Here is a 12,534-nt window from a genome sequence, read left to right on the forward strand (position 1 = left end):
AAGCTAATCATTCTTGAAATAAGGTAAAGGTAAATGACGTAAAGTTGTTCTAAAAAATTGGAAATAAAGACATAAAAGTCACGTAAAAAACCATACCTATAAATTTGTCTGTGCTGAATAGCAGACTTCCTCCGCTTCCACCTCCGGCGCCGCTACCACCTACAGCACTTCCACCCTCGGCCGTAATTGTACCATCATTGATTAGTAAGGTTCCTGCCTCGATTTTAACATAGCCCCCACCACTTCCGCCAAGTTCGCGACCAAGTGGCCCACTTCCACCCCTTTGGCCGGATTCTTTGGGGTGGTAGAGAGAGCCATAATAAGAACCCCCGGCAGCTCCCTGGTAGCCTGCCCCTCCGTTACTAGAATGTCCCGCTCCTGAACCCTGGGGAAGAAAAGATACTTCGCTAGATGGAACAGCCTGGCGCGCTTTATTACTACCAGCAGCGCTCAAAAGTCCTCCTGTTTCTACGTCAAGGCTTGAAGTGACAATGTTTAGATGGTGGGCTTCCAAAGCCGCGTGGAACTTCACATTCAAAAAACCAACAACCATTTTCATCTCGATTTCATCTTCCATCGTTACCGAACTACCACTGAACAATTTAATGTTCGAAAAAATGAAGGTTCCCGGTGGTTCGTTTTCCCTGAAGGTTCTTGATCCTTTCTGAAATTTGACGACCCGTGTTTGAGTGACGTACAGGTTACGGATGCCATTCAAAGTTCCGTTACATTGCAGAGCTACTGCACCGTCACCAACTATATAAACAGTTGTTGCCATGACAGCTTCAGCTTCATTATCAATTCTGAAATTTACGGGAGTCTTAGTCGTTGTTAATTGAGCCTCTACGACGTCTATTATCGCTTTATGGTACCGGTAAAGATGCAAGAGACCAGAGCGATCACCGTAAATTTTCGCAATACTTAGTGTTGAAACATTTTTTGCGTTAAAATCTGGAAGGATCCGTAAGGATGCTTTGCGAACCAAATGAAGTTCATCGAAGTGGTAAGAGGTCTTGTTTTCATTCAGAGAAACATACTGTTCCCAGCTTTGTCCTTGGTTGTCAATGTGTAACTGGTTATAAGAGAGTTTGAAACGGATGTCCTGCACGTACACTGTTCCAGGTCCACCGGAAGCTACACTGCTGCTTGAAATTCCACCAAGAGCTTGCAAAGCTCCACGATAAGCGTACTGAGTTTTCAGATGAATTGCAATTCTCCCACCGGAACCACCACCTCCAACACCATCACCCTTTCCTCCATTAGCAGACACTGTGCCTGTTCCAGATAAGGTAGTTTCTATAGAGATGAACACACTTCCACCACTTCCTCCTCCTGCGAGAGAGCCTTGGGATGCATGTCCACCGTTTGCTGCGATAGATCCGTCGTTTTCAAGGGTATCCGTGTCAATAAGAATTACTCCGCCACCTTTGCCTGCTGTCCCTGCCAAGCTTCCATTTCCACCAGGCCTACCGGGTTTATCTGGTTTGTAAAGTGTGCCATATGGATTACCTCCGGCCAATCCATTATATCCCTCTCCGCCAGCACTTGCGTGCCCGCCACCAGAGCCGCCATTAACAGACGTTCGCCCTCCGCCCCCATCATTTCCTTGTGAGTCAATGCTGTTATTTGTCGTGAGAGTCGCACCACGTCCAATAAGTAGCGTTTTCGATTTGATATTAACAAATTTTCCACGAAGAACGACTCCACTCTTCATATCCAACTTTCCGACGCTTATTTTCAAATTCAAGGGAGCGCCAAAGTCGGAGCCACTTTTAAGCGTCACACTCGCGAATTGTTGGGTCCCTGGATCACTCTGAAAAACGAATTGTTTGTTTTCCATTAGCGTTGTCTGCGAGGTAACCCCAAATTTCACAGCGCTTCCTGACTCGACGACAAGATGCCTGACATTTGATAGTTTGCCATCCAGTGTAAGCGTGGCTCCGTCAACCGTAAGATTTGAAGCCATGACTAGGTTTGCACCCTTCTCCACATAAATGTTAGTTGTTAAGGTCAAGTGACTTTCTTTTGCTTCTAGAACCTCCGCTAACATGGTTTGATTTTCCCTGATAGCAATTTCTCCAGCGCCATCAGAAACGAAGTTCGTCACTCTGATTGTTTGCAAAAGTCGAAGCAAATTGTAGATCTCGAATCGAGAACTACCCTTTAGCTGTAGTTCATCAAACAGGTAATCAACAATGTCCGCTTCATAAAGTACCGTTTGTGGTTTATTAGGGGCTGACACGAGGTTCTTAATCAAAAGACGTTTTCGTGGGACAAGCTTGTTGTTATCTTTAATGTAAAGAGTCCCTGCAGCACCTGCCTGATGTCCACTACCTCCTTCTGCATTCAAAGTACCCTCGAAACTCATTGGTTTCTGCAAGTAGATGGCTATTCTTCCACCACTTCCTCCGCCTCCAGCCCCATGTCCATTGCCTCCTCTTGATGTAATAAAACCATTCCCAAGTATATCATCTGCCGAGATCCACATTCCTCCACCACTGCCGCCTCCACTGTTAGTTGCCTCTCCACTCATTCCATTCACCGTTATTGTTCCTTCAAGGAATAGTCTTCTAACAATTGCCAAACGAAGATAACCACCTCCTTTCCCGCCAGCTCCGTAGCTAGAGCTGCCTCCACCACTGCCAGTGCCATTTGGATTAAGAGCTGATCCATACCATGCCCCTAAATTCCCCGTCGTAAGTCCACCATAACCACCGTGTCCAGCACCGGTTCCGGAAGATTGGTATCGTCCTCCTGCTCCTAGCCCACTTTCGCTTTCATGTCCTTGAGCAGACAGATCTAATACAGCTCCGTCGTGTATAATCACATCAGAAGCCTTCATATCTAGCCAGCTGGCTTGTAATGTAGCTCCAAAGTTTAATTCAAGCCTGCCGACTGTTAGAGGAACTCTCTTTAAGTTCGCATTATCAAACGTCATAAAAGCACCATTCTTTATTCTGAGAGAGGAAAATCTGTATTCACCGCGTTTTGTGATGAAGGTGTATTGTCCATCGATGTACCGAGCTGTGCGCGCTGAGGATGAAAAAGTCACTTTTCTATTCTCACCGATTAACATGTCTAGGATACCGGTCAACGTTCCTTTGAAAATATTATTATTTCCTAGAAACATTACCTCGTCTGGAATTCGAATCTCTCCCTCAGAGTCCACTTGAAAGCTGCAATAAGGTTGCAAATACCGAGACCCTGGCTCAGCAGTGAATACAACATTATCTTTGACATAGATCACACTGTTAGAATCTGTTATTAACTTTTCGACCTGCATGTTCTTTTCCAAGTGAAGCGTTACTTTTCCATACAAGCGAAGCTCTGTAAAATCGTACAAAACCACTAAAGTTTGGTTGAGAAAAACTGGAAGAAAGGAGTTGGAGATTATGTCGGTATTGTCAACATAAAGTTTTTTAGTGCGTAGCGCCGTTCTCCCAACCTCGATGTACACCGTTCCTGGTGATCCACTTTTAACTTGAGAATTACCACCTCGCGCACTAAAAGTGCCACTAAATTTGTCATCGCCTCTAATAAATAAAGAGATGCGTCCACCACCGCCCGCACCTGTCACGGTGCCCACTCCATCACCTCCTTTAGCCTCAATTTGTCCGCGGCCACTGAATTGTCCAGTGACAGTAATGTCTACACTTCCTCCACTACCGCCGCCAGTGCTTGCACTGTCTGCACCCTGACCATTTGACGATATCAATCCATCGACAACCAAATCTGACGCCTCTACATGTACGATGCCACCTCCTGTACCATGACCGCTACGGGATTGTGATGTACCTCCTCCACTGCCGAACTCTGCGGCCTGAAACAAGTACCCGTAAACAATACAGCTTTGGATAGTATTACCACCACCACAGCCTCCATAACCACCACCTGTCAGCAAAGAGGAACTTCCGGCACCAACCCCAACTCCAGCCGGATTGCCTAACCCGTCGGCTCTTAGAGTACCGTTAAAGGCAATATTAAGTGTTGGTGTTTTCACTTTTAGGTACCTCCCTTCTAAAATTCCGCCAAACCCTACATCGATTGACACTGAATGGAGTTCTACATGAACTTTTGCGACGTTATCTACTTCAAACTTTATCTGCCCTCCACTTGAAACTTTTAGAGTCCGAAAAGAGTAAACACCAGGTGTGTTGGCAAATGTTCCAATCGTTCCAGTTTTTGCAATAACGACAGAGGCACTTTGGCCCACATTAACTTCTTGTCCACCAGTAAGCTTTCCAGCTAAGTAAAGAGAAGGCGTAATCGCCGTTCGTGTTATAAACAGGACTGGTGCAAGATTCAGCGTCGCTCCCTCATCAACCATCATCGCCCAGGGGAAAACAAATGGTCGTGTAGTAACAGCTTTACCAGCACCTAGAGTAAGCGTCTGATTACGTTGTACGTGAACACTTCCACTACCATCGCCTTCAAGGTTTTGAATCGCTATCTTCATTTCCGCATTCGGAACCTGTGCAACTTTAAGACGAGCTCCATTCACCAATTTTAGCAGCCGTATTGTGTACGAAACTTTCCTTTCGTGCATAACAATTGTGTTCGCTTCAGTTTTCCTATCCCCGTTGTCTACGATCGTAGAATTAAGGGGCAGTCCAACGACATATTCTCGGATGAAAATAGTCCCAGCTGCTCCACACGCAGACCCACACCCACCAAAAGCAGTGAGAGTTCCTGTGAAAGGGGACTTGTCTGTGATATATAGTGCAATGCGACCACCAGACCCACCTGCTGCAGCACCAAGCCCGTTGCCTCCATTAGACACAATCTCACCATGACCATACAAAGTCGCTGACCGCAAATACACACTACCTCCACTGCCACCACCACTCGAATGATCTGCACCGTTGGCACTAATCTTTCCATACAAAGTTAGCTTTTCTTTCACGTCAATAGAAATAATTCCACCGCCACGAGCGCTGTTACCGCTGCCGTATTGTTGTGGCTCAAATACCGACCCGTACGAGGCTCCTCCCTGGGATCCCCCACCCTCTCCCCCATGGCCACATCCACTGCCAAGACCTTGAGCTGTACCTGGACCGCCAAGGAAGCCACCAATATCAGATGTTATTCTAGCCTGGTGATCTAAGATAACATTAGTAGCAGTAATGTTTAGAAGCTTCATACTTGCTTCAGTCGTTATTCTAGCTCCCTTGCTTAGATGTATTGATTCCGCCTTTAGTGTGACATTGCCTTGGGCAAAAGTTAATCGTGCATTTGTATCCAGTCTTAATGAAGTAAGATGGAATTGCAGCTGTCCAAAATTTTTTTTGACCATACCATGAGCGTTAACCTGCACCAAAGAACCCTTAAGAAGCTTTAAGTTGGACAGTTTAAGATAACCTGATGAAGCCACGACCAAGACCCTGTCCATGCCTAGTATAGGTGCTTCCACGTCCAAAACACCAGCAATTACGACTGCAGGTGAGCTTGGACCAAGAAAAACGGGTTGACTATGAATGTACAAGAAACCGCCTGCTTGTACTTCAAGATCACATGAAAATCGTTTGGACCACGATGGAAAGTTAAGGATATCCATACGACTTCCATTAGCGACTGTAAGCTTTCCAGTTCCGTCTGTAGCAAAGCTCTTGATCGTAATTGCCTGAGCAGAAGATAGAAAATTTCCGTACTTTTCTAAACGTACTTCATCGAACGTGTAGGACGCAAAATAGCTTGGCAGACGAGCTGGGGGGAACCCACTGGCTTTGTTCCACAAAACAAAAGTTTTGTAAAAAGTGCCTTGTCTTTGATCCTGAATAAGAATCGTTCCGGAAGCTCCGGCTTTATGTCCGTTACCACCAGTAGCATCGTAGACCCCAGTAAAAGCACTTCGACCTTGAAGAACTGTGATACCAATTCTACCCCCACCTCCCCCTCCTGCTGGAAAACTGGCATCTCCACCTTGAGCCCTGAAGACGCCAGTTCCTTTCAGGAAACCGGTTACTACTTGTATGCTTCCCCCGCTGCCACCACCATTTCCTGAGGACCCTGCACCTCCACTGGCTTCAATGAGTCCGTCGTGGACAAAATCGGCAATGTTGAGGATAATAACGCCACCACCCTCTCCTCGGCCTTGACTGCTACCCCCACCAGTAGACCCATAGTCAGCTGGATGTGAAATATTGCCGTAAAGGGACTGGTTGTTAGAATCCCCTCCGCCAAGTCCACCATAGCTTCCACCGTTTCCTGAAGATGCTGGAATTGGATTAGCAAAGTTCGACGTCTTTGCGACAATGGATCCACTGGAATAAACGGTCAGCGTAGAGACATTCAAAGTACTTGCAATATTCCTGTTCGTTCCTGGTTCAATATTCAACGTGGCGCCTCCTTGTATTTCCAAAGAATTATACTTATAGTTCCCTGGTGCTAAGCTGCACGATTGGCCTGGAAGAAGTATGAAGTTATCGTAATCACAAGCGATGTAATAAGTAACGTTATAATGCGTCTCGTTTATGATGACATATGCAGTTTCATTCACAGATATAGCAACAGAGACGTTCTTGAAAACCAGGTACGACTCGTTTCTTTTGTTGTAAATATACTTGCCCACACCGCAGGGGTTATACAAGGTTTTGGACGCTAATGCAACGACTTCATATCCATGGGGGCAGTCTTGTCTGTTAAGAGAGGGTCCATTGGTATGATCGACCCGTTTCTGAACCGTAAGGGGAATGTCAGATCCAAGATTTGCCCCGTAGTCCAGCTGTAACAAAGAACTAACCAATTTAACCTTGTTTGACGAGGATGATGTGACGCTGCCACCATCTTTTATCCGTAAGGATGTAAGCTGTATCGCTGATACTCCTTGATTAGGCGTTTGCCTAAAACCAGTGTGTCCTGGATACTTGAGGAGAAGTCCTCCCTTTTTGGCTATCGTCAAATCGGATATTCCAACAAGGCTACCAGTAAGGGTGATCTGGGTGTCACTACTAATAACGAAAGTGGGTGGCACGGAAAGGGTACCCCCATCTTTTATCTCAGTATTAAATTCAAGGTCCATGGATGGTAAAACTACACCCGTTACGCCAACATAAACATCGTGATCTGCTTTAATGACAAGCCACGCCGTTTTGTCACCAGATATTTTCTTGGTTATCAACGTCATGGGTCCTCCTGGAGAGCAAGATACCATCGATAACGTGCTAGATTTTAGAAGCGTAATCTTGTCAAAAGTATAATCAATCTGCTTTGGATCACAAACAAGTAAGCTGGGCGACTCAAGGGCTAACACACCACTTCCCTGCAAGATCAGTTCAGACTGCGCTGCTTGTGTTTCAGTCCTCCTTAAGTAGAGAAACCCGGAAGCTCCAACCTTCCTTCCGCTGCCCCCGTGAAGCGTGTAGGAAAATTGAAGTGAGGATGTCTTGTAATAAACTGCAGCTATGCCTCCGCTTCCACCCCCACCTGTTGAGGCTCCACCATCACCGCCGCGAACATCTAACAATCCCGTGCCTTCAATTAAGTTGGCATTGATGAGCAGACTGCCTCCTGCTCCACCACCACTTTCAGAGGCTTTAGAATTCTCTCCTCTGTCCAAGATGAAAATAAGAATGACGTTATTTCAAATAAGGGGTGCATAACGGGCATTTTTGGCAAGGTTACTTCAGACTACCATAACTAATGCCTTTGGAAAGGTTCGAGGATAAACATAGAATCAAAAAACAAGTAACGTACATCTTCAAATCATTAAGGTTGCAATTGACAAGGGAAGAGTAAGGAGCTAAGCTGATGAAACAGGAACATAAGCCGCTAAAATTACATTTGTAAATCTCTTCTTTGAGCAGATAATATGCGCAGGCATTTTACTTATCACCAGCCTTTATTTCGCGGACGAAAATAAAACCTAAAACTCGAAAATACAGGCTGCAATTAGCTTTATGCGGTCTGCATTAACGTTCACTCAAAAATTGCTTATTTTGGGGGATTTTTTTCCTAAAAGATGCGGTAGCGTGGTTTCCCGCGCATCTTTTCAGTGTCTTCTTAGCGTGATAATTATGAACGGTTGCATTAGAGACTAGCAGTGTGGCAACGGCAACGGATTGAAATTCAGCGTGCGCAGAGAAATCATTAGTTGGACGCGTTAATCAGAAGATTTAGTATCACAATGATATGTTGAATATAAATAGTTTTTATATGTTTCATGCTTAAGCTCACATAAGGATCAAAAACCAAAGAAAATCCCAGTATATACATTTTTACGATTCTGAGGGGTAAATTGCACCGTGAAACAGTACAACTGAAGAGGTTTCATATGAATGGATTTAGCGCAAAGACTCAGACGTCTGACCTAAACAACATAAATATAGGAATGAAGGTCTTATCATCAGCTCCTTATCTCTTGTGCTATAACCTGTTCCAAGGCTGATAAAATGGCAAATGTGGATAAAACCACCCAGAGAATGGACGACTTTCTGAAAAAATACGGTCGACGGTTCAAGTTTCCAGTCTTAATACAAGACTGGAAGATGTCGAATTAAGCGTTCAATCGAAATGAAGGTTCGGAAAAGTAAAAACCTGGCTAATTTGCATCAGATTAAGAGAGATCGGAGCGTTACCTGGATGAGATTTCCCCATTAATTTGCAGCGTTCCACTAACGGTCATATTCAGGACTCCTCCTCCATACCCACTAGTACAGCTTGAGTCAGACCGCCCTGCATACCCAGCTTTTCCAAAAGAAGTTGGCAGAAATACTGAATCGAATGGGTCTTTTCGTCTGCCGCCGAATCCAAGTCCTCCGTAACCTAGAAAAAACGTTCCAAACTAAGTAGCGAGAAACAAGTCCCTGACAGACAGATGTAAGTGACGTTAGAGTCTAGCAATATCAGCATCACTCGGTTACCATACTAGGATAATAGGGAAAGTGAACATCGTGAGAGGTCATTTGTCGTGACGACGCAAAAAAACAATTTCCCACGATGAAATGCAAGTGAATTATCCTATCGCATAGTCAATCATATTTCCCAGGAACGTTATTAGCTACGAAGCAAAATGGTTTGGCTTTTAATAAATTCCTTAAGTCCTTTCCACGACTCATGGTCCCCTACCTTTAAAGAGAAGTCCCACCTCAGTCTCGAGTTGCTTTTCTCAATAGAGGGATTAAGAGATTAATAAAAGAATTCACCTGCATGACTGCCTCCCGAGCCAGCCAGATTGATATCCGTGCTCGGACATCTTTCACCTTGGGCATCCAAGCTAATTTTTCCTGACTCCTCCACCGTGACAGACTTGGCAAATACAGTTAGATTTCGTCCTGTCAGCTGTCCAGCAGAGTTAATGACCAGAGAATCAACAGTTAACGTGTACTTTGCGTCAACGGCAGCCATCTCTAAAGAGCCCCCACTCATAAGTGTAATTCTCTGGAAAGTGAATTGCATTTCTTCTAAAGCACCCGTACTTAGTGCTCCTGAGGCGGCTCCAAATGTCACCGTGCACTGCGAAATTGTCAGGTCTGTAACCCCAATGAGATATCCAGCATTTAAAGATACTGAGTTTTTATGAAGCATAACCCTGCTAGGTAGCTTGATGTTTCCTTGCTGGTAGATCTTTAAATTAACTGGAATATAGTAGTCCGTATTAGGTATTGTAAGGACCTGACGAGGTCCGACATGTACATAACCAAAACTGTTTCCTTCAAAGGTACCGTAGAACTTTCTAAATGTATGCAGTAGCGTGTTAGAACTTTCAGGCTGAATCGCAAGGTGAGCTGACCCACCTAACTTAACCTCGTCAATTGTGAGTCCTTCGTAAACGGTTAAGCCGAGATTGATATCATTTAAAGCCACTGGGACAAGCACTTTGGTAGTTGAAGATATCCAAGTCCGCGCACTATCACTACTTAAATCCGAATAATCAGCTATCTCCTTTTCAGAAGGCTCTTTGCCTTGATTGTTGACTTCAAGAATACTAAATCCTTTCTGTACATTTTTCTTGTAAATGGTTCCGGCTGCTCCAGTCTCGACAGTCGAATTCCCTCCGTAAGCAGAGATGCTTCCAGAGAAGAATGACGAGTTATAATGCAAAGCTACCCTTCCACCGCTACCTCCGCCTCCACCATTGACTCCTCCAGCTCCTCCGTTTACTTGGATGACACCTGATCCATCGAAACTGTCAACTAGAATAAAAACGCTTCCACCACTGCCTCCTCCATTTCCAGAATTCTTCACAGCATCTTTTCCATTCACCATAATCTGACCATCGTGGATCATCTCTCGAGTTATAATCTTTAAAATACCACCTCCCGTTGCCACGTAGTCGCCAGTTCCTCCACCACCCGAACTACCAAATTCCTGGGGCATTGTGAAGTCTCCATAGAATGCACCGGTGCGAGTTTGTGATTTACCTCTCCCTCCCCTCCCTCCATGGCCACCACCTGATGATCCATCATAGTGGGAATAGCCAGTTCCTACACCAGCTCCAGCTACAACAGCCTACGAGGGAAAATAATAATAATAATAAGCTATAAAAACTTTTCTTTGGAAAAACGAGAGGATTAAACAAACACTCAGTGCCTTCAATAAAACTAGAACTGTTGCGGTAATCTAGACTTCGCGTAGCTATTCTGTATCTTCTGGGGATTAGTACTCGCGAGACAACTTTAGGTAGATTGATAGACAGTTTATTCACCTTAAATACTAACAGCCAAAGGGCTGAATTGCGATAAGGTTTACAAAAGTAATAATTTACAACTGTAATAATTTACAACTAATTAAAGAAAGATGATCCGGCATAATTGACAATAATAAGACTGCTGTAAAATAACAAATTCAAAAGCATGCGTTAAGTTCCTAAATACAACAAGAAACAAATTACTTCTAGTTTTCAACTACCGTAAACATAACTTAAACATTGTTACACTTTGGACGGATAAATGTTCTATGTTCTTTCAGAGAGTACATTGGCTGATATTTACTTGAAAGTAGTTTGCGGAGACTGTGAGATTGATTAACCCATTTTTCATCGAACAACTTTGCCGCAATTGTCTTTCTTATTCTCATACAGTGTTAAACGCCCGGACAGCTCTAGAGCCTTAGCATATGATAGCTCAGGGTAAATAATCTTCATAGCGCGTTTTTGCAGCCTTTCCAGGTCTTCGCTTAGACAATTTGGTAGAGCGCGATAAGAAACTTGGCTGCCGTACTCCAGAATAAAGCGAATAATGTGATGTAAAATAGAATTAGCTCTCTTGTATCAACATCCGATTTCTTAAGCTGTCTTAGAAAACATAACCTTCTTGAAACCTTTCTAAGTAGTTCGGAAACATGGACATTCCACTTCAAATCACTGCTAAGATTAAGTATTAACAATTTCACTTTGTTCACAGTCTAGTGTCTGACAGTTAACACAGATAGGGTCCAACTCTGGCTCGTTCCTTGCAAAGCTAATCCTGAGCTCTAACTGAAATCCGTCATCCCTTGCTTGCCCTGCGAGATCGTCTACCACTTGATGAATACAACTCTCTTGGCCTTTATCTGCCACCTCGGAGATTTTGGCATTATCTACATGAAAGTCAGTAATCCACCAAAAGATGTGGTTCGGAAGATCATAATCTGAACTTTACGCACCAGGATATGGTGATCAATAATATCGAAAGCCTTAGGAAAATCAAATAAAGCGACTGGAATCGTGGCTGCGTTCCCATCAGAGCTGACGTACCAGTTATGGATCATGCTAACAAGCCCGTGCGTAGTGCATGATTTGGGTATTGTAACATACTGCTTTTTGTCGATTTCCTTTAGCACGGCCGGCATCACAAAGTTATGAACAACATGATCCTCGGCAATCTCGGACAGGATAGGCGTAAGGGTGCTTGTTAACGTCTTGGATAGGTCTTTGTTTGGGGACAGGGACGATATCTCCCTTTTTCCAAGATAAGGGCAGCCGGCCTTCGCGAAAAGAGGTATTCAGGATGTCCATGATAGGTGGGGCCAAAAGGTCCGCGTTCTCCTTAAAGAGCCATCCGAGGATACTGTCCGGTCCTTGTGCCTTGGGTGGGTTAATCGAGCACAAACTTTCTAAGGATCGATAACTCTGATACCGGTGAGAAATAGTCATTCACGGTTCTGCTCGAAGACTATGGGATATGGGGCTAAGAAAGCTGTGTTGATGTGGTTTGCAAGATCATCCGCTGATAAACCCCGTGCACCTTCTAGGTGATGAATGGACTTTAAGACATTATCACGTGATCCAACTGGCCTTTCCATTCTGCTGAGTCTCTTGATTTCTCCCCTCCACCTAGCTGGGGAACATCCCTTTAGGTGTTGCACTTTACACTCGTAATACTTCGCGCGACATTTTTTACGTTCTCGATTAACAAGATTTCTAAGATGGTTAAAGTCCGATCGGTTTCCTCGGCCCAGGTCCACTTGTCACTTCCGAATAAAGTTCTTTAAAGTGGAATTAATCCATGGTGGCTCATTTGGGTGAAAAGTCTTAAGGCTTCATCGGCAAAACAAAATCAAGGTCAGTTTTAATGATCGTTTGTAACATAGATACATTTTCTTCCAAAGTGTTCGATG

The 12,534-nt window shown here is 44.4% G+C and overlaps 1 protein-coding gene across 1 annotated transcript in view; it reads right to left on the reverse strand.

Annotated features, from left to right (window-relative positions):
- The window catches only part of LOC140942301 (uncharacterized), a 145,947-nt gene that overhangs the window by 53,397 nt on the left and 80,016 nt on the right, over positions 1-12,534 (reverse strand). The window contains exons 47-49 of the mRNA XM_073391256.1: positions 9,141-10,446; positions 8,574-8,760; positions 97-7,547 (exon numbers count right to left, since the gene is read on the reverse strand). Coding sequence (XP_073247357.1) covers positions 97-7,547; positions 8,574-8,760; positions 9,141-10,446 — 8,944 coding nt within the window. The remainder of the gene's footprint in view (positions 1-96; positions 7,548-8,573; positions 8,761-9,140; positions 10,447-12,534) is intronic.

Source organism: Porites lutea, chromosome 6, assembly GCF_958299795.1.
Source record: "Porites lutea chromosome 6, jaPorLute2.1, whole genome shotgun sequence".
Classification (NCBI taxonomy): domain Eukaryota; kingdom Metazoa; phylum Cnidaria; class Anthozoa; order Scleractinia; family Poritidae; genus Porites; species Porites lutea.